We start from the raw sequence: 23,241 nt of genomic DNA, 5'->3' as shown, positions 1-23,241 counted from the left end.
CTTTTTAAGACAGGGCTTCACTGTGTAGCCTTGGCTGACCTGTATCTTGTGACTCAGACCAGGCTAGCCTGGAACTCACAGAGACCCACCTGCCTCAGCCTTCTGAGTGCTGGGATTAAGAGCATGCACCACCATGCCTGGCTTTGTAAGCATTTTAATGTGTGGTATAGTGGCTTTTAGTGCACTCCTATTTAGCAGGTGCTGGCAGCCCCTCTGCCATCTGCAGAACTCTCCTACTCAATACCCTGCCTACCCTCTTACGCTACAAAACTGGGCTAGCAATTCTCTTATTGGGACAGGCATGTCCAAGGGACATTTCAAATGTCTGTGCCACAGACCCTTTTAGCTGCATGCTATTGTCAGCTTCTCCTAAAGGTTCACTTAGCCACCATCATCTGCACTTACCGTGACTGTCACTGAGACTGTCACTGTTACTGTTTGGACAGCATTTGCTTCTGGAAAGTGAGGGCAGTGTCTTGAGGGTAGACTACTTTAATTAGTAGATTTCTCATAAGAAACTTCAGGGATCCTATTGCCTACACAGTTCTGTTATATTATGTTATTTTTTGTTTTGAAACTGGATCTGACCACACTGGCCATGGACCTAAATTCCCTGGTCCAAGCAATCCTTTTGCCTTAGCTTCCTGACTGTGTATCAGATGTGTATCACTGCAGTTGGCTCATATCTAGTTTTTAAGGAGAGTGTGAAGTGGTCCATGGTTGTTGTGCCTCATTTCTGGGCTTTAGTGGGCAATGTTCTTGTAACCCTGGCTTTCAGTTCTCCACAGAGCAGAGCACAGTCATCAAGAGCTGAGAGTCCACTTTTCTGAAGTCTTTAAGGAACACTGTTCAATGTGCTGTGATTGGGTTTCTCTTACACAGGTTTACTTTAATAGTGTTTACTATAAAAATTGTGAGGTTTTTTTTTTTTTCAGAAAAAAAATGATTATGTTAGGGCCTATGCTACATAAACTAGATGAAGAAAATATTAGAAAATCCACTCATTGGTAACAAAACTGCCAAATGTGTCTATTTAATTTTTTTCCATTGGAAGTATAATAAAGCTACTAAGTGCGTATCAGAAGCCCAGTGTTTCAGTCTTTTCGCTTCGCTTGCTGGGACATTGTAAATCTCAAGCGATGTGGTGCCTCATGGAGCTGCAGTGTATCTCATTTAATAGTTGGCACATTTTCATCTTTTCAGTCTGAATACTTTGCTCAACTGGCAGTATGTAAGCTGGCTGGCATCTGGACCCGGTGGTAGTGTAGATTCTGTGCCCTGTACTGTTCTGAGCCATTCTCTGTGTTTTCCTAAGCAGGCGGTTTTAGTTGGTATTTTTTGTATTACTAATTTGAATCATAAAAGAAATTGAGATTTGAAGCATAGCCTAAGTGTAGCAAGAAGACAAAGTTTGGGAAAAGAATATGGGTTTGTTTTCATTACTCCCTTACCCCAAGGCCCATCTCCAAGAAACAATGTTTTTACAGGAAAGGCAGACTTTATTTCCTGATTCATAATGTACTTCAAAAATTCTGTAGATATAGCAGGCAGTATGTGTTGTAGTTGAGTATGCTGTAGTTAAGTATGCCCCATGTGAATCGACAATCTGTATATAGTTTCCTACCTCAGCCTTTCCCTTTGTAGAGTGGGGATAATAATAGTACCTATCTTTTCAGATTTCTGCAAATTTAAATGATATGATCCACAGAATGCCAAGCCCTTGGTTCGCACCTTCCATGGTGGCTGCTGGTAATGATAGTACTGACAGTGAACACTACTTAAACCCTCATTTTCTGCCTTTGTGTGGCCATGGGGAAGCAGCTATAAAAACAATCTCAGAATCATCTTTGGACTCAATTAGCTTAGAGAGGTCTTCACTATGCTGTATGTTATATTTTTTCTAATTATCTTACAAATAAAACATTATTATATCATATTATGACACTATGCTTTTCTGAACACATCACAGTATTTGCCTGTGTGTCAGTTTGTTTTCAGGTTGTCCCAGGGTGGCTTATATAGTGTGCACCTGTTGTGCCACTGGAAGTGAGCAAGCCTCCATTCGTTTAGTCATTCATTGGCCAAGCCAGAGCTCCAGGCAGCGGATCCTTGTCTTTCTTTTTTCCCTTCTGTGCTTTTCCCTAGGCAGTGCTGTTTCTCAAGGTCACACCATGTCTCTTGTGTTCCTCTGTGTCCTAGCATCCCAGGAGCAGCGTTATGAACTGAGTGGCTAAAGTAAGAATGAGGGCAGGGGCAGCGGGGGCTTTCAGTCAAGTTCTGTAGTTGCCCCTGCCCTGTCTCTCCAGCTTCAGAGATTGCATAATACATTCAGAACATTTGCCTAGAAGGGGGTTCCCAGACCAAGGATATCTATGCAATGAATAGTTCTCTTGTAGGTGGCAAGACTTTGATGACATAGCATCTCCTGACCTAGCCAACTAGTCCCTGTCCCCTTCCTTTGGATAGCGTGTGACATTGAAACCTGAGTGGTTAGCAGGCACAGTGGCTCTGAACACACCCTCTGCTCCCAGGGCCACTCAGGGCCTGCTTTGGATGGAGCTGCTAGAGCTCAGGCTTCAGAAATGCAGGATGCTACAGTCTTGGGGGTCACACTGGGCTGCCTGTTAGCTAACAGTTGCCGAAGTCACCAGAGGCTCATCATTTCTGGTTTTTTGTTTGTCTGTTTTCTAATGCAAGCTCTTTAAGCTAAGTCTTAGATTGATCATGAGTTCCAGTCTTTAGGTATTAGAAATCAGTAGTGAGTTTTCTATTCCAGCTCCTTCCTGGGGTCCAGTGAAGAATCTAGTCTGCATATGGGCAAACTTTTCAGTGATACAATAGGTAGCATATATTCCACAGATGGTGTTTAAAGGATTGTATATTTATCATTATTTAAGATTTTTATCTAGAGAAAATAGTAAGAAGAGTCATTCTCTAAGGTTTCTGCTATTTCATTTAAGTGGTACTCACGAGGCCCTGGGCTGGGAACAGTCCTTGAGGGAGGAACAAAGATCATATGAGTTTCTAAATCTTCTTTTGCCCCTGTGATATGACTATGAAACCAACTAAAATAAATATGTGCTTAGAAGCTGGGATTCTAATAGATCATTAGAGTAATGTGGTTTATTTATTGAAAAACATAATCTCTGATGGGCAGTCGCATAAAATGCATAAAAAATGCATGTTACCTAATTAAGTGCTGTTTAGTAGGCAAAACACTTTAAAACCAGAGGATTCCTGAAAACATAGCAGAACTGGCCTTGATGGTGAGAGTGCAGTCAGTGCTGAGGGCACAGCAGGCGTAGACACGAGTGGTCTGTGGTGACACTTCAGTCATCTAGAGTAGTGGTTCTCAACCCGTGGGTTGCCACCCCGTTTGGAGGCCGAATGACCCTTTCATAGAGTCATTATAATTTCATATATCAGACATTATGATTCCTAACAGTAGCAAAATTACAGATAGGAAGTAGCAACGAATATACTTTTGTGGTTGGGGATCACCACAACATGAGGAACTGTGTTAAGGGTCACAGCATTAAGAAGCTTGAAAAACAGTGCTGTAGAGTGTTAAGTTGGAGGTATCTTTTCCAGTACTTGCACAATCTATTATGTCTGTATAATGCTAAAATCGCCTGAATGCATCCATTGTTGAGTGAGGCATTGAGGTTCACTCCGGGCGAATTGACTATTACTGAAATTATTTCTTTAGAACCACATAACACCCTAGAAGCTTTGCCTTCCTCTCTCGCCAGCCAGCCTGCACATGTCAGCCGACAGCAGTGACCCTGCTCCTTCATATCCCCCCCAACCTGTATCTCATATATTAAAAGTAGTTTTTAAATGGTCTTGATATTGACCCGAGAGGCAGGGGACTTGTTTGATTTATCTTGACCTTAAATTTCCAATGAAAGGAATAGTGTTTTCTTTGCAGCCAAGATCATATTTTAAACAAGCAACAAGACATCGTCCTAATGTAAAATTAAATACTTACATATGGCTGGGTTGCGTTATGGTATCACTTGGCAAGCAGGGATATTAATGTTTTCAGAAAATCAATGAGTATTTGTCAAATAAAATTAATTATGTATGTGTCCCCTCTTCCCTGGCAGCCCTCACGGTTCTGGGTGTGTTTCCTGCAGTCATGTGCACTGTGCTGCTGAGATGCTGAAGAGCAACCCTGTGCCCAGGCTTCTCACTCTATGCCTTCTCACCATGGCCCGAGCCCTCCCTCCCTCCGTGTACAGGCGCCCATATCCATTATGGCAATGATGGATTATTGGCATCTCACCAACATGACAGGGTGTCACAGGTCGCTGAGCAGAGACTTTCAGACTGTGTTTCCACTCGAATTAACTATTATTGAAATAGTTTATTGAGATTGAAGTATTGATCTTTTTCCCCCCTCTAAATGTAGCTTAAGGGAAGGAAGAGGAGGCAGTGGTGTTTTTGAAAGACACTAAATTTCATTTTTAAAAATCTCATTTATTTAGCCTTTTCTTTTTCCTGTTTTATAGCCCCTATAGTTTTATTGCTTGGAAAAGGGTGTCTTGGCTTTATTTTTATGACAGTATAATTATACTTCAGAAATGCACTTGATTACTATGGGTAACAAAATTGTTCTACTATATTGGTTTGGCCAATATTGCTATACAAACAACTTTTCAGTCAATTGAGCCTGGTAAAAATCAATACATTATGGTAATATTTCAAGTAAAAACTTGCTGAATCTAAATGTTTTAACACATTCTCTTTCAGGGAAAAATAATTCTGAGATAGCAAGACTTTTTGCAATATTTTATGTTAATGAAATGCTTTGTTTATGGAGAAATTTAAGTCCCCAGCGAGGGTGCTTATGCGCAGGTGCAAGCTTTACTTTAGCAGCATCCATTAGCAGGCTTGGGAGGGTTGCGGCTCCATAGGCTGCATCAGGTGACATCTGACTGTCATCCTGTAGCTTAACCTCTTGGCATTCTTGAGGGGATTTTTTTTCTACTGTTAACTTGACAGAGATTTGAGTTCAAAGGACAAATGTGGGCAGGTAATATGGGCCTGGCAATGTGCCTTTGTAGACTTTCATTTGTTGACCTTCAAGTTCTTTTTTTTTTTTTTTTTTTTTTTTTTTTGATCTGCAAGTTCTTAGGATGCATGGTGTCAAGTGCTCCATGTTCTAAGAGCCACGAGTCTTGTCCACAGGTGACACAGGGTCTCAGGCTAGACTGTGTACTCTGTGTGGGCCTCCAGCTGTGGGGTCGTGAGAGACAGACCAGGAACAGCCTCATGGAGGATCTGAAACTTGGTGGAGCTGGCTTTTACCCAGTGTAGAGAAAGTAAATGGGTCCATGGACGTGACTGTTGCTGCACCTGGACAGTTTGCTGGGTTCTGAAGGCTAACTGCTTGTCTCCAGTATCTCTCTGAGGTCTATTCTCTCTCTGATGTTCTGCCATCGTGTGGTCCTTTCTGCAAGCTATTCGTGTCTGGGTCATCTTGTAGCAGTCTTCCTCATAGTGCTTGGCATGGTGCCTTGTCTATACTAATCACCGAGAGTTTTTAGAACCACCCTGCAGAAGCAGGGCCTTCACACAGTGGAAATACAAGGTGGTGACCATGGTCAGGTGCTCTAGAACCACCTACTGTAAGTAGAAAGACGGGGCCATTGCCTGGAACTGCTGAGAAAAAGAACTGTCCTTCAGACCTGAATATAAGCTGACTGCATAGATCCCTCCTGAGTCTGAGAGAGCTAGTAAAGGGCCTTTAAATGTAGTACTAACAACCATAAATATCTTATGCCAGATCCATTTGGTTTTGCTGTTAAATTTCATCCCGGGTTATATATTCATTTATTCAGCGAACTAGTAGTTACTGAGTGTCACTGTGTGCTAAGACTGTTGTAAACACATGCAGTCAACTAGCAGACAGGACAGTCTAGGGTCCCAGACAAGGACCCTTTGGTCCTTGAAGAAGTAAATGCCAAAGTCAGATGATACTTGACCTTGCAGTTGTTTTGACGTATGGAGAAGGGGTGCCTGGGAAAGATTTAACTGAGGAAATGTTATTTGAGCTGAGACCTGGCAGATGGTCATGAGAAAATCAAGGCAAAGTATCTTCCAGAAGGAAGGGACCACTCAAACCAAAGCCCTGCAATGGGCACAGAGATATCACACCTAGGCCAGTGTGGTTGGAACAAAGAGCTCTCTGGGAGAGTGGACAGATGGACAGGAACTGGTCACAGCACATCTATAGACCTGGTGAAGAGGCCGTCATGGTTCCCTGCTATTTTACAAAGAAAGAGCAGGGAGGGGTAAAGTGGCATGCCCGAGGCTAAGAGCACAACTCTAGGTGGCTCACCCCCAACCCATGCCTGGGGTGCTGTTTCCCAAGAGCACAGCTCAAGGTGGCTCACCCTGAGCCAATTCCTGGGGTGCTGCTTCCCAAGCCAGTTCCACTCTACGTCATTTACTCTCTGAATTTTAAAATTGTAATGCAAATGCTTTATTAATGTAAAATAGAAACTAATGTATGTCAATGGTGAACTCTATCCAGTAATTAATTTTAGAAGCTCTTTAGTTTCTTGGCCCACAGTTACGACAGCATAACTAGCTGCTGGTCTATCCTTTGGGTCTCTTTATTTATCCAAAGGCATAGAATTTAGTATTGAATCCCTCGATTAATTTTATTTGGTTGTACAAATGGAGGTGGCACATTTCTTGAGTCCTAAGACATACTAAAATTTTAAGTCTATTTTGCAGTAGTTGACATGTTAGAAAATTATAGTCTCTTTGTTGGCATATCACACAAGTAAATATTTGTAAACTACAGCGTCTAGGGCCTTTACTTAAATTGCTTTTTTGGAAAATAATTCACTGGAAAGTCCCAAAGGCATTTACTGTGTATAACTTTGGGCCACCTTTTCCCTTTCTTGTGTTTGGCTATTTTAATGTAAGAGACCATGCTCCTGTTACATTTCTGGTTTTCTGGCTCTGTTATACATCTTAACATGGGATTGGAGGAATAGTTACTAAAGTAGGGTCTGGATTATAAATATTAAGCTTAAAGTGATTTTGTTTGTTTGTTTGTTTTAGTATTAATTTGCTTTTTTCAGTGCAACTTAGTATAATATCCTCTTGACCATAAAATGTCCATGGCTTTCTCTGCCAGAGTTTATTGCATGACAGCCAAGTATTTGGTGTTCCACTCAGAGCAGAGTACATGGTTTTATTTTGTGAATTCATATAATAAAATGAAAACAGTGTTCTGACAAAATTAGAACTTGCTTCTGGGCACAATCAATACAGTACTTTAACTAGCTTTTGTATTTAGAAAATACAAACATGTTCACCCTCAAATACCCGGTTCTGTTCTAGCCTGTGGCCACAGAAAGGACTAGGGTGCTCAGTGAGAAAACGTACAGGTTTGATTAAACCATAATTAAGTTTTGAAGCGGTTAGCTAAGAACTCTGAATAAGATATGTTTTTAGATTGTTTCAACAACAAAACGTATAGTTAATGAAACTTTATAGTGTGGTTGCAAATGAAACACAATCTCAGAATAACTACCACGACATGTGCACTGAGCTAAATTTGTATACACTACTTATTTCTTCTCTTTTAACTTTTTTTAAAAAGATAATTCTTAGTGAATGTTTGCGGAACAAGGGATCTGGGGTAACTGACTGAAAGGGCCAATCAGAAGTGTCTCTACAACTTATGAAACACAAGCAAAACAGTTGAAGGTCCTCCTACCAGCCTCTGTGCCCCCAGGGCCCAGAGTTAGTTGGACTTTATTGTACTTCACCAGGATGTTTGTTGGAAGTGGCTGAGCACAGTAAGGCTCCATCCTCATTTGACTGCGGACAAGCTGCAACCCTGAGGATGCAGAGCAACTCACCTATCAAACCCAGGCCTGATTATTACATCTTAGTCTCTTCCAAGTGCCTTTCCATTTAGGAGCCTCAAATAAGCAGAGTAGGCTGAAGGGTTTGTGGCAGCCTTTTCAGGGGGCAAGCACTGGACTTGGTTATTGCCATTTTTTGCAAGGGCTCATGTTTCACACTGATGACCCATGCCAGGTAGACACTGTCTCCCATCCTGCCTCCTTCCTGGAACACTGAGCTCTTTGAAGGAGCAGATGGAGCCAGTGTCAGACCTGTTGATGTTGACCTCTGACCCCTAGTCATTTCATATAGTTCCTTGCTAACTGTATCTATAGTGGGTTTTTGTTGTTGTGACTTGGTGAGTATTTAATCTTTCTCTAGAATGATGTTAGTGTTTTGGGCTTTCTGATCTTTATGAAGCAGTTTGTCCATCCCCACCACATCATCCTCTCCTTTCCCTTCTTCCACATATCTGGCTTTGAGAATGTGTGTGGCCAAGTTATGCTGTGCTGTCTTAAATGGATTCGAGACTATGACCTTCTCTTGACTGATCTCTGAGGACTCCGTAGAGCAAAAGGTTACCCAGTTCTTCAAGGAGAACATTCTTACACAATTTATATGTTGTTAGAAGTCACTAAATATACAATAAAAAGTAGGCCATGTTCTCGAAGGACAGCAAAACAGAGCCAGTGCTGGGGGGTGGGGGAGCACCCTCATCCCTTCTTGCTTGTTTGAAGGTAGGGTAGGTCTGGTGGTAGTTCATTCCTTTTTATATTAAAGTAACAAGTCTCTCCTGGTTTGTTTTGACCTGGTCATGATGTGTCCATTTCACAAAGTCTGTTATGCACAAAAGTGCACAAAATGAAGATAAAGTGCCTCTCTCCAGCCTGACAAAAGCCATTCCTTTGCAGAGTGGTAGCTGCAGTGGAAGTAAATAAATGAATGGACAGCAATCACAGCCTAGTTGATGGAACTGTTCAATTAAAGCACAGGCATTTACATGGTGTAATTTCCCTAAATTGCCAATGAGCCCCTTTAGACACAACCAGTGTTCAAATTGATTTCAGCATTGATTTTGGCTGAAGCTGATAAATTTCTGCTTGTTAGTTAAAGTAATTTTGCAGAAGACTTTGTACTGCGGTATTGAAGTGTTCATTTAGCTGATGGTTAAAAGAGGAGTTATTTACAGAGGCCTGTACTGTTGTTCTGAGATGGGACAATTCCCCAATCATCTTTTACTTTTAATTTTTTAGGCTTCAGTATACCAATCAATAGGTGATTGAAACTGATTAAAACTTATCCAACCAGCTGCCTATGGCAGTTTAATTAGAAGCCGGTTGATTCTTAAATTAAATGTCTTGTTTTCATCGCTTTGCCATCTTCCAGAAGAGTGAGGGCTAACCGTGCTGAAAACCTAAAACTGGGCTTCATTAAGATAGCTCATGAGTGTGAAGCTGCCCAAGGACAGCTCCTCGGGCAATCCAAAACATGCACAGGCTTTCGGAGAGAAGGAAGAATGGTTTTGGTTTTAGGTAAGATGTAGTCCGTAGTGTAGTACAGACAAAGGGCCATCTGTTTGTGACATGTCACTGTACAACAGTGGGTGCTGGGGCTCAGGTTTAACACACAGTAGGCTTGAAGGGGCCATCAGAATAGTCAAGGAGTCTCTGGCCCTGACACCTCAGATGGAGTGTTTGTTATTTGTTATTTCGTTTTGAGGTCTCATAAAAAAAATATTACTGGATAATAAACAAAGATCTTCACATAAGCCCATGTTGACTTCCTGCAGTTGTGAACAGGGTTGCAGGAGAGATTTTAGCCATCCCCCACTTCCCTCGATTCCCCATACTCATTTTATCTAGTATAAGTCAGTTCTTGGGTTTGTAATGAAAGCGGGTTGATATTTCTGTCATAAGGGACATATTGCATCTGGCACTACAGGGAAGGGAATAAATGGCTCACTTTTCAGAGGTGCATTTACTCTTTGACCCACTAGGGTACTATTTAGTGTTCTAGAAGAGGTAATTTAGTAAATTGCACCCCAGTGGCCTGGAAAAGTTAATGCAGCCCTGAAAAGTGAGCCATTCGATCGATTTCTCCTATTGCTTTTTAAAAATCAGCACCAACCATATCCAGGGTGCCTGGACGACTGTTGGAAAAGGGCTCTAGAAGCAGCCAGTTCACACTCATGTAGAGCTTGGTCTGGCTTCAGAGGGCCCAGATCCACTTCCTGCTCTGGTGTTTATCAAACAGAAATGTGAAGCTTCCATTCTTGACTCCTTAACCGTAGACTGACTGATGAAGACACCTCCCTGACAGATTTTCATACAATAGCAAATAACCTCTCTGTGTACAAATATTTCCTAACCAGACTTCTCTCTTGTGCTCCCCACTCCCAGCTCCTAGTGCCAGCAGACCTGGCTGCTCTCAGTCTTGGTCAGGGAAGCTTAGTTTCCAAGTGGACAGCACATAATGGAGAGATGCATGACTGACCAGAGTCCTAAGAATGAGAGACTGGCCAAGTGCTCAGCCCAGATTTGGACTCCTATCTCTCAGAACATGGGAGGAGCGCCATGAAGTGCTGGCTTCTGGGCCTGGCATGGCCACTGTGATCGTCAGTCACAGCAGCTGTGGTCACTAGCACACGATCAAGCCAGCAAAACCTCTAGCATGAATTGGGCAGGGTAGGTGGTCTCCAGGCATACTGAGGGGCTACTGGCAGGAGCATGCTGCTTGTTCTTTTTGGAGTATGTATTCACCAATAGATTTTCCATGCTTTAGTGGTCGGCACCACACCCAGGCACGTATGGGCAGCAAACTTAACTGGACTTTGTGGGTTATTTAAAACAAAAGACATGAAGATTAAAGGTGAGAAATGGGAGTACATATGGTCATACTCATATACATGTATGAAATTCTCAAAATAAGGAAAACTTGAAAAATTCTTAACACACGTGTTATAAACTATACACGACTGATGGTTTGGCCTCTGTAAGGAACTTTGAGTCACTCCTAACCCATACTCCAGGCATGTCCAGGAGAGAGGTCCCAAGCTGGTTAACCCTCAGTTGTTCCTGTTTCTCCCACATCATTGCTCAGCCACTCAGCCTCCTTCTGGGCGTGATGTCTCTCGCCTCCCTGCTTTGTTCATTGCCTTCTCACAGAACCTTTGATCGAGAGTTCACTGTGACGGGGCTTCCGCTATCTCAAAGGTATTTAGGCCATATATTAAAAGACATTACTCTAGTTAATGTGGAGAGTGTTAAAGGCTGGAAGGAGGCTGCTTCAACTTACAGAAGAAATATGGACGCCTAACCACATTAACTTCACGGGAGGCAAGAGAGGAAGAGGGGGCATCTCACCCAACTAAACAGAGAGGAGCCAACATGAAGCTAGGTCCCCCTTTCTATGGCTGAGTCTTTTTAACCCAGCCAAGTGGCTCGTGTCTTAGATTGGGTTGATTTATGAGGCCTATATTTGGTTTGGTACATAAGCAGTTGCAGGGTGTTGCTCAACCACAGATCCTATGACAGTTGGCAGTCAGGCTTTGGTAGTGGACTTTTAGGCAGAAGGAAGGTCGGCCTAGCCCATGATTTGAAACTTCTCTACAGCTGCCTTTGACTTTGGATTTTGTGTTGTTACAGCCAGCACTTGGCTAATGTGTTTATCTATTATGGAAGGCAATAACTGTCAGTGTGCATTTCCCTGACAGTCGGACTCTTTTTCTCTCCCTGTGAATGGCTGTGGCTATTTCAGTGTGTGACAGAACTCCCTAAACTTCAGCTGACTGTTACTCCCATCTTCCAGAGACAGGATTCAAACATTAAGACAACATTTTTATTGGCTGTCCCCACAAGCTATTTTGCGTTTGGTTGCTGGAGATGTCGTTGCAATTCAAAGATGACTTAAGAGAGTACATTTAATAATTGAATCTGAATTGACTACTTCTTAACTTTCTGTGCTGCTAAGAATAAAGAGTTGCCTAAATAAAGTGGATTACTAAGTAATCCACTGGTTTGTCTTCTTCCAATCAAACTTGTCAAATCGCCTGTGTTTTCTCTCTGATCTTAACTTCTGGCATCCAGCCCTGAGCTAATGTATGTCCTGGGAGGCTCTAGGGCTGAGAAAAGGAAGGCAGATTTTTCAGGATACACATTGCCTGAAGAACAGAGAACCTGCTTTATTGTTCTGGAGAGCCCACCTCTGTCTCTGCAGCCTGTTAACACTGCAGCTGGCCTTGTGGTTTTTGCATATTTTAAAATAAGCTTTTTCTCTTTCCGGTCCTCCACCTGTCTGCCCTCTGAGACCCAGGAAGCAAAATAAGTACCTTCTCCTGCTCACTAAAGCTTCCCCATCTACTTCCTGTTCTCTGCCCATGACCAGGGGATTTTCTTGGTCCAGGAGAAATTTCCACCAATTGATAGCTATCTCTAAATAATTCACAGGATGATCCTCCTGCTTTTCACTAACTCTGCAGGATGCTATGTGAGAAGCAGAACTCCTGTGGGTTTATGAAGAAGCAGCCGTGCCCTCACAGGACAGTGACAGTAGGGTCACTCCGGTGTCTCCTTCTGTCACTGTGACTTAGTCTATGCATGGAATTACTCTTGAGGGCTTTCTCCAAGACAGGAGGAAAAATCGATGCAGAGGTGTTTTATGCTCATTTTTGTTGAGTATTTGCTGATTGATTGATGTTTATAGTATCATGTGAGTCATGCTCAAATACAAAGTGTTGATATCAGGTTGTGGGTCACCCTGTCTTAAACTTCCTCTGGTGTCATAGTCACCAGAGAAGCTAGATGCTCTCCAGAATAAATCCTCTTTGCACATGAGTTAAAGTAACATTATTGGACTTACATTCAGAAACGCACATGCAGGAAATGCTGTAGAACTCAGATATCTGTCTGCCTGCATGGGCTTTGGGAAACGAATGTTTGGCTTTAGGCTATTTATTTTGTACCCAGAAATCAGCTGGGATAGCTCACATTTTTGTGATTCTTGTAGAATGTGAAATTTTAAGCATAAATAATTTCAGTAAACACTGTAAGATACAGATGCAGTTGGTCTTGTGTGTGGTATGGGTATGCACTTGCACGTCGGTCCAGATGCAGAATTGTGAACACGAGTTGTTTCTCCTTATGTCCTGGTGGATGCAGGACATTTTAACATTTTCTTTTCAAGCTTTTCTTCTCCTCACTTAAAGATTATTGGAGAATTTTAAAAAATATATTTTATTTGTGTGAATGTTTTGCCTGAATGTGTCTCTGTGTACCACAAGAATGCCTGGTGTCTAAGGAGGCCAGAAGAGGGTATCAAATTCCCTGAAACTGGAATTACAGGCAATTTTGAGTGTTGGGAACTGAACCTGGGTCCTCTGGAAGAGCATGCTGTGCTTGCAACTGCTGAGCCATCTCTCCAGTCTGTGGTGATTATTCTTAAGGTCAATTCTCATTGGAACTTAGATGAAGGTAAGCCCACACATCGCTTCCCTTCTAAGCTGCACTAGACTCTGAAATCTGAAAGAACAAGCAATAGAATCACTCACACTGTTCCCCAAGTATTGGCTTTGTGGTCAGTCTACTTACTAAGTCCTTGGCATTAGGAGAGACATAGCACCAGCATTCATGGCTAGGGTCCGTTGTAAGCTTACCAGAAGAACCTTCTCATGTCCTTGGCTACTTTTTTTCCCTTCCCTGGCCTCAGTTTAGATAGGAAGCTGATCACCTTTCACCCCTACCTCTGTACCTCTCAGCTCAAGTCCCCCTTACTCCTTGCTGGGGACATTTCTCAAGTCACCCTCAGTTTCAAACTCCTCATCCAGCAGCTACTATGCTTTCTTGAAATCAGCTTTCTGCTTCTATCTGTACCTTCTATAATTGGGAGTAAAGGTCAGAGACTTCAGTGTGGCCTAAGTGACACGACACAACTCAGCTTCCCACTGCCTTTTCGGCTCATGTCTCTCACTTAACGTGCTGTTCATTGTTTCACACACATTTCCACCCTGGGCCTTCACACTTGCTCTGCTGCTTGGACAAATGATGTATGAAGATGTGAGTGAGGGGTGTCTGGAATTAAGGCTTTTATATTGTTTAGAGGGGGATAGAGAACAGTTAACTTTATACTTTGCTAAGTCCACTCTGATAAAAAATGGTCTACCTGACAAGAATGCAGTAGGCAGAGTGTAGGAGAAAGGTAAAAACAAATGAAGAAAGTGGGAGAAATCCCAAATATATCAGTAGGTACAACAGACTCAAAGAAAGATTGCTGCTTAGTAGATTAGTTAGATTGAGTTTTTAAAAGTATAACTGTTTGCTTATTTAGAAGAAATTCCTGAACCACAAAGATATACTAAAGTTGAAAGAAAAAGATGGGAAACGACATTAGACAAAAGCAGTAGTACCAACAAAAGCCTCTCCTAAAAGCTTATACACTGATGTGTAACAAAGTTAAAAGACAAATAATTAGTACGCATAAGAAGGGGCTCTTATATGATGCTGTAGGAAAAATAGACGGACTTAGCAACAATAAGCTAATATGTAATTAATAACATAATTTTAAAATACATGAAGCAAAATCTTATACAATTACCCAGAACATTTGATAAATCCACACAGTGGGAGAATTTCTCAACAATCAACAATTGATCAATCAGATAAAATTAGTCTGTAAAAGATTTTTTAATTCCTTTTATTCGTGCTTATTTTGTTCGTGTCTAAGTGTGACTGCTTGTCTTTATGAGTACTACATGAATGCAGTTGCCTGAGGAGACCGGAAGAGTGTATCATCCCCTGGAGCTGGAGTGGCATGAGGTTGCAATCCACCCAATGAGGGCACTGGGAACCAAACCCAGGACCTCTGCCAGAGCAGGGAGCGCTCGCCCACTCAGTCCTCCTGCCAGCCTGATATGGAGGATCTTAACATCACAGGCAGGGTGTGCACCTTCCTACCTCCAAAGACCTGGAATAAAAGTGGATCTTCCCACTTCTAATGATTTAATTAAGAAAAAAAAATCCCTCACAGGTTTCTCATATTCAAACATTTGCATCAGGTTATTATACCTTGTGCCATCCCAGATGTCTGTGTTGTATGTTCAGTTTTGCAGGGGACTAGTCCCCAAAGGCCAAGTGGAGAACACAGGGAGAAGAGCTAAGAAACACCTCATACAAATGCTTCCTCCCTTCTCTCTTTGGAACAGGTAATTACTGTGGCAACAACAAACTAATTTGAAGCGTTAGCTGTTAATTAAAACATTGCAGAGGTGTGTAGTTGTCTTTTGGTGTAACCAGAGCCTCCATTCAGCCTCCATTCATTAATCACTTTACAGTTAATGTGCTGAGGAAGGTCAAGACAACTGAGACGTCCTGTCTGCTGAAAGTAAACTCTTTCTCCAGGTAGGATGAGGAGTTGCCTTGGCTTGGGCTGCTTCTGCCTTTGTCATCCATTTCTCCCTGATGATTAAATGTGAAATCGGCTCTGTCCCCAGACTGTAAACCCAGCCACAAGGCATCTTTATTGCTTGAAATGGGACCCAAACTTTTCATGGATGAATTAGCGTGCGTCATAATTAAATCATCAACTCTCCCTTTTAATTCACTTGGAAATGGGAGACCTTTCTTTTGGAAAAGAGATCAGCTTTCTTGACAAGCTAATTAGGTTGCCAAACTGCCCAATGAGGTATATGTATGTTGGGCTCTCTGCTAATCATGCTTTTATCATGCAGCTGGTCTCAGAAGTCCATGTGTCTGTCACCCCTTGTTCAAAGTATGACACTGCCCTTCCCATGGCTTCCAGTCATTTGTCTTTATACTTTAGACCTTGGCTCGTGTTCTAATACTCAGGGTTTCAAAAAGTTGAAGTTGGAAGCATCTATGGTCTACTTGTTGAAATAATGTTATTATTTAATCTTACCCATTTAATTATTTATATTTGCATGGAAAGGGCATCTAAACTCTTCACATATATTTTAAAGAACACATTCCAACAACTTCTGCAGCCACTGGAGGAAATTGGTCTCTACCAGTGTGCTGCAAAGTTTGAATATATCACAAAACAAACTATGACCTGACGTGTAGCTTTCCATTAATGTAGCTTTTTATAAAAGTCTCATATTTACATAGATGGTAAATAATAATTTCTTATAAAAACCAGGATAATTGGGTTCCATTTGTAAAATGTTGTCCTTTTATACAAAGCCTGAAAGGTTTCATTTATGTTTTTAAGAGTGTGTGTGTGTGTGTGTGTGTGTATATGTATGTATGTATGTATGTATGTGTGTATGTATATATGTATGTATGTGTATATATATGTGTGTGTATGTTCATCTGCTCTCCCAGTTTTGACTGTAGACGCATAACTAAACCATTTCTATGAATCAGTTGATTTCAAAACATTTGTTGGTGCTGGATATGGTGTGCACATCCCCAGTCCTGTTAATATTTCTTAGCCTAGGTTATGACCTACTTCAGTGTAGCTGGGTGTCTTAATTACTTTTCTAATGCTGTGGAAAAGGACCAAGGTAGCTTTAAAAAGAAAGTGATTTTAGACAATTAAAGTTTGTGATGATGGAGCAAAGGTATGGTGGTAGGAACAACTGAGAGCTTTCTTACATCTTGATCTACAAGTTGGGAATAGAGCAAGAAAGACTGGGAATCCTTAAAGGCAGTCCCCAGTAACACACCTCTTCCAACAAGGCCATGACTTCTAATCCTTCCTAAGTAGGTTCACCAACTAGAAACATTGGAACATGTGAGCCCAAGGTGGGGAGCATTCTCATTCAAACACCACACTGAGCCTATTTCTCTAAGGAAAAGATGAGCCACATGCTAAAACCTCATTGGTGTATGTCTTACACCAATCAATGTTTTATTATAGTAAAGCTGTAGTCAGAGCTCATCCTAGATTGGTGATTATTGATGAAATACAGTGATATGTTTTCTGTTTCTTTGTACCTTAAGAAAAGCAAAACCCTTCCTTTTACTGCACATACACAACTATAGACACATATACAGTGATATAACAGAGGATCTCGGGTCAGAAAACCTGATCTAGTTTGAAGGTTTAGTTCTGCCGCTGTGTACTTGGACATCGAGCAAACTGCTTAAATTCCTCTGCTGCAGAGCTGTCTTTAAAGGAGGGTAATAATAGCAGTGTGACTTTTTTTTTTTTTGGTTTTTTAGAGAGGTTTCTCTGTGTAGCCCTGGCTGTCCTGGGACTCACTCTGTAGACCAGGCTGGCCTTGAACTCAGAAATCTCTCTGCCTCTGCCTTCCAAGTGCTAGGATTAAAGGCATATGCCATCACTGCCCGGCTAGCAGTGTGACTTTTGAGCAGTATTTTAAGATTCATAATCACTTCATAAACCTTGTTTAGCTCCACAGAAATACACATTGCTAGCATGGGCCATTTGCCTTGAAGGTCTAAACCCTTTGGGCCAGAAATATTTGGGTTCACAATATGTCCTTAGCCACTCTATACTTTATCTAATGATATCAAGTAACTTTGTTTCTTTTTCTTTTTCTTTTTTTTTCCTATAGAGCACATCATGTCCCAAGTGGGAAAATTTTAGCTGTAAAGGTAAGCATTGGGTATATTTTATGCAAGTTTGTATGTGTGTGAGTGTGGGTGGGTGGTCCATGCGGCATATACACATGGAAATCAGAGGAGGATGCTGGGTGGCCTGTTTTTCACTCTCTACCTTATTCCCGTGAGACACGGAGTTTCTTACTGAGTCTGGAGCTAGGCTGATCCTCCTGTCTCCTCTTCCCACGGTGCTGGACTTAGCGAAGCAGGCAGCTGTGGCTGGTATTGGAGATGTGTGCATCAGGTGCTGCTGCCTGCCGGGCCATCTCCTCAGCTCTGTGTTGTAAGATTCTTGGTGCTTACTGATTTCCTTTCTCCTCTCAGCTATGTCACTGGTGCACAACCACACTTTGCAGCAGTAGGCTATTTGCTGAAACGTGTACCCTCTCGCAGTCTGGCAGTGATCTACCTTTACAGACACGTCCTCTGCTCCTGCTTGCCAGCTAGTGACTTCTTGCCATGCCTCTGGGCCTTTAGTAATGGAAGGTTTTAGTTTTTGAATAGCTGCTGTGTGCCAGGTATCCCACTACATGTTTTGAACAGTTATCTTTAATCCTTAAAACTATGAGGTAATTCTCACCAATTTTAGATTTGAGGAAAGAGGGACTCATGGTCTGATTTGTGCAAGGTCATTTGGAAGAGGCAAGGTTAGGATGTTCATCTGACCTGATAAAGCTGATGTTACCAGTGCTTTGTAGCCTGTGTACAGTGACTGCTGTTCAACCCTCTCTTGTCCACTCAGCCTCACAGTTCATCTCTGAGATGCCTTTTAACACCATCCACAGTGAGAAATTGGTTTCTTTCCCTAGTGTTTCAGTTTTGTATTTCTGTGCCTTATATTTTAAAGAAATTAAGAATTTGCATAATGGTTATTCCCTTATATTGAAGTTAAACTAGAACTGAGGCTCAAATCTTCGAGATTCTAGTGTGTTCCATGGTTTCCTTCCGAGATCTCGCACCGAGCCCAGCACCTGCATCGTATGTGGCATCATGAGGGCTACTCTTAATAACAGATAGCCTGTGTGAGGAGGTCCAGCCGAATTCTCTGAGGATGCAAATTACATGCACACAGGTGCAGCTTGGGAGGCACCATTGGGATCCTCATGGGCCTCACGTTTTGTACAGGAGGAAGTAGGTCCAGAGAGATCCTAGAGGGGTCACTGTAGGACTAAGTTGTATCCCAGTCTCCCCCTCTGTGAACCCACCTTGATCCATGTTCTCTGTCTCTCTTGAACTCCCTTTGATAAGAGAGCACCCCCCCCAAGTGAGCAGTGTTTTCCTGTCTGCCCAGTTATTTGTTCCTTTCATGCCAGAAGTCTTAGACTATGATACTATTGATATATTTAAAAACACTCAAATCTTCAGTTATGCCAAGAGAGAGAGAGTGTGTCACTACAAATGACCCATAACCCTTGGCCTTGCAAATACAATATAAAATTTTCATAATTCCATACATTTTAAATTGTGCTTAGCATAGGCTAATATTAAGATTCTTATCCATGATTATTTAACTGGGTGTGGCAAAGGACCAGCAGCTGTTTCTGAAAAGAGTTAAAGTTTACTTTGTAAAGAATATGCAAACACCGAAGTGGATGCTCACAGCCAGCTATTGGATGGAACACAGGGTCCCCAATGGAGGAGCTAGAGAAAGTACCCAAGGACCTGAAGGGGGCTGCAACCCTATAGGTAGAACAACAATATGAACTAACCAGTACCCCCTGAGTTTGTGTCTCTAACTGCATATGTAGCAGAAGATGGCGTAATCGGCCATCACTGGGAAGAGAGGCCCCTTGGTCTTCCAAACTTTATATGACCCAGCACAAGGCAAGGCCTGGGCCAAGTAGTGGGAGTGGGTGGGTAGGGGAGCAGAGGTGGGGGGGAGGGGTATAGGAAACTTTCGGGATAGCATTTGAAATGTAAATAAAGAAAATAATAAATAAATAAGAAACATAGGCAAGACTGGCAAAAAAAAAAAGGAATATGCTTTACAAAATAGCTGTTAGATTTTCACTATATGAGAACTGGTGGGGTTTAAAAATAAGCCATTCTCTAGACTGGACCTTTAAACTGGGCATTCTAGCAAGAACTGTATTGTGTCTGCAAACTGAGTCAAATGGTGGCTGATTTTTGTGTATAGACTTGATCTTGATAACCCAAACAAAAATCATGTCGATCATATAATGGTTAATATTGGCGAAAAAGTACCATTTCTTCAAAACAGCCAGAGTGGTAAATTAGTTCTTAGAAATTTATTTAGTTTTCAATTATTTGGAAATTTTCTAAGTATTTTTCAGTTATTGACTTCTATTTAATTCCACTGAGGTCTAAGAACATACTATATAATTGGAATTATTTTGAATTAATTTGGCTCAAATATGGTCTTTGTTGGTGAAATTTTCCTGTGCACATAAAATAATATGTAATCCAAAGAATATGGAAAGTGTGGTATAAATCTTTGTTAGATAAAATTGGCTTGTTTTTTATATCTTTATATCTTTAGTTTTTATATCTTTCATATCTGACTTTTTTCTACATGTTCCATCAGTTACCAAACAGGAATGTTAAAATCTCCAATAGTTAGACCTTGGTCTGGTTGTTTTTCTTACATTTCTGTCACTCTCTGTCATCGTTTTTGAAGATGTACTGTTAGTTTTGGTAAGGTTCTTATCGTTTGGATGAATTAGACTCTTTATAGTAATGTGGTCACTGTTTTGTTCATGACAGTCTGTGCTCTGAAATCCATAGTGGTTCATTATTAATCTAGCTACAGCAGGTAGCTGTTTACTAATGTTGGCCTTTTACTTTGAACCTAGTGTATCTCTATATTGGAAATGAGTTTCTTGTAGACAGTGTATAGTTGAGTCTTAATTTAAACTCTAGTCTGATCTTTGCTTTTTAATTTGGGTGTTGGAACTATTTACATTTTCTGTGATATGATATGATTTGGTTATATCTCTTGTCCTGTGTGTTGTTTTCCATTTGTCCTGGTTGTGTACCCATTCTCCCTCCACTGTTTCTAAGGATTGTCTAGAGTTTATAGCACCCATCATTAGTCTATCATATAAAATCCTTACAATAAGAGCTGTGCTAGTTAGTGTTTTATTGCTGTGAGGAGACACCATATCCAAGGCAACTCTTATCAAAGGAAGCATTTCATTGGTGTCTTGCTTACAGTTTTCAAAGGTTTCCAAAGTTCTGAAGGAACACGTCTCCATGCTAATCACAGGCTGTGGGGATCTAGATTGCCTGGGCTTTTCTTGTGAATTTTGAAGATCTGGTTTCAATGCTGGCTTTTTATTTTCCAGCCAGGTGCTGGCTGTCCTTTGTGTTCATTGCTGCTCCATGCGTCTGCCCTGGCATCTCAGTGTTCTTTCTTTGTTACAGGTGGTGGTTACAGTTTACAGTGTATGGTTATGCTGGGCTTGGCTGTGATGCTTTTTTTATTATTATTCAATATGCTTGAGGTTTGTTTGTTGAAAATCTTGAGTCTGTGGGATTTTAGGCTTTCATCAATCATGCTTCCACATTGGGAACTTTGCTTGCCTTCTTGGCTTCAGTTCTCATAGTCTTTACCTGTCTTGGTTTTGAATAGTTCCTGTCCCTCCCACGTTTTCACGGATCTTTTCTCTTCATTGGCTAATGTGCCATTCCTCCTACCTACTGTGGTTTTTCATTTATAATGTTCTTTTTATCCCTAAAAGGGTAGGTAGGCCTTTTTGCTTTAAGAATATTTTTCATGTTATTATTTGATGTGCTCAACCTTTTTTCTACTTTCTAGAGTATATAGAATAATTCTTACAACTGTGCTGGGTTGTTTTATGTCAACTTGACAGAAAGAAGCTTAAGTCATCCAAGAGGAGGGATCTTCAACTGATAAAATGCATCCATAAAAGTGGGCTATGGACAACTTTGTATGGCATTTTCTTAATTTATGGGGTATAGTCCAGCCCACTGTGAGTGGGGCCATATCTGGTCTGGTGGTCCTGGGTTCTATAAAAAAGTAGGCTGAGCAAACCATGGGGAGCAAGTCAGTAAGGAGCAGGCCCCTCTATGGCCTCTGCATCAGCTCCTGCCTCCAGATTCCTTCCCTGTTTGAGTTACTATCCGGTTTTCCTCCAGTGATGTGGAGGTGTAAGCCAAAGAAGCCCTTTCCTCTCCAGATTGCTTTTGGTCATGGTGTTTTGTGATAGCACAGTGACCCTGACCCGGACAGACAAGCCAGCCATATAGCTGTCGTGTACCTTATTCCTGGGTTACTTCCAGTGCATTTCTTTCCTCTTCATTTTGGGTTGTATTCTTTTTTATGGGATATTGATAATGTAGCATGGGTAGATAGATTTGCATTCCTATATTCTTAAAGTGTTCTGAGATGTTCGCAACTTTGAAACAGTCCAATTTTTTTTTAAAGACTTACTTTTGAACTTTGCTTAAAGGGCCAACCCGCTGAGGCGGACCCTTGCTCTCCAGTAGCGGAGGGCACGCAGGCGCAGGCTTACGGCTGCTTGCTCTGTTTCTCTCCTCCTATCCTGGTAACCTCCAGCTTCCAAGTGGAGCTCATCACTCTACTGTAGACTCGGATGTCTGTCACTCTCCCTCTGGTGCCCTGCCAGCCGACACTGGCACCCTTGGACTCTTCTGCTCCAGGCTCTGTCTTCTCAGCTTCAGGAGACTGATGAGTTCAGCTTGCTTTCTCTCCCTGTACAGACACCAGAAGACTCTGTTTAGTCAGTGAACTGAGCAGCCAAAGATTGGTCTTTATTACCAGTCTTTAGATGTAGTGTTGTTCTGACTATTGCCCAGTACCTGCAGACCTATTGATGGTTTGGTGTGTGTGTGTGTGTGTGTGTGTGTGTGTGTGTGTGTGTGTGTGTGGTGTTGGCTTGTTGGCTTGTAGATTTTGTTTGTTGTTTTGTTGAGATAGGACTCACCATGTATCTCTGATTAGTATATAACTTTCTGTGTAGACTGAGCTGGCTTCAAATTCATAGGAATCTGCCTGCCTCTGCTTCACTAAAGCTGGCATTAAAGGCATGGACCATGATACCTTTAATGATCTGCATTATTTTGTTTGCCAGGCTTTGTTTCCTTTCCTTTCTTGTCACCACCGTAATCTAAATGGCTGCTTCTTCCTGTTGTAACACCGTTAGCCAGCTTCTGAATGGTTCTCTCAGTAAAGACAAGTTGCGATTTATTGATGATTTATGCTGCTGTATAATATATATATATATATATAATATATATATAATGTATATATAATTATCTTTATTTTAGACTTTTGCTACTGTTCCTGCTTTTCATTTAGCAGATGCAGAACATGAAACAGCACAGTTACACAACTTACACAAGTTTCTACACCTAGAAAGCTAGAGACCAGCATGTAAACCCTGCCTTTGCTCATCTATACCCCTAGATTTGCTTCCCTAAAGCATAGTCCCCTCTTAAAAAATATTAAAAGGCCCCATGTTACTTCTGTACCAGTTGCTTCTGTGCTCGTCACTTCTGTACTGGTTACTATTCTCACAGCTATGAGAAGATGCCCTACAGGGGCAGATAAAGGGAGGACGGTTCTCTTTGCTCCACAGTTGAGTGTCCAGCCGTCATGGCAGCAGGAGTGGGAGAGAGATGGAAACTGCCATTCTCTTCTTTTTCTCTCTTATATTTGGTTTAGGACCCCAGCCCTGGAGTGATGGTGCCTACTTGTAGGGTGGGTCCTGCCAACTCAGTTAACCCAGTCTGACCCCCTCACAGACACACCAAAGACTTGTGTCCTAGGTGATTCTGGACCTGTGAG

General features: G+C 41.7%; 1 protein-coding gene across 2 annotated transcripts in view; it reads left to right on the top strand.

The window, feature by feature from the left end:
• Positions 1–23,241, top strand: part of Map2k5 (mitogen-activated protein kinase kinase 5) — a 217,329-nt gene that overhangs the window by 55,644 nt on the left and 138,444 nt on the right. For both annotated transcript variants that reach the window (XM_029542971.1, XM_021206485.2), the window contains exon 9: positions 17,405–17,444. In XM_029542971.1, the coding sequence (XP_029398831.1) occupies positions 17,405–17,444 (40 nt within the window). The remainder of the gene's footprint in view (positions 1–17,404; positions 17,445–23,241) is intronic.

Source organism: Mus pahari, chromosome 10 (assembly GCF_900095145.1).
Source record: "Mus pahari chromosome 10, PAHARI_EIJ_v1.1, whole genome shotgun sequence".
NCBI classification, from domain to species: domain Eukaryota; kingdom Metazoa; phylum Chordata; class Mammalia; order Rodentia; family Muridae; genus Mus; species Mus pahari.
This window is presented reverse-complemented; position numbering and strand designations above follow the sequence as displayed.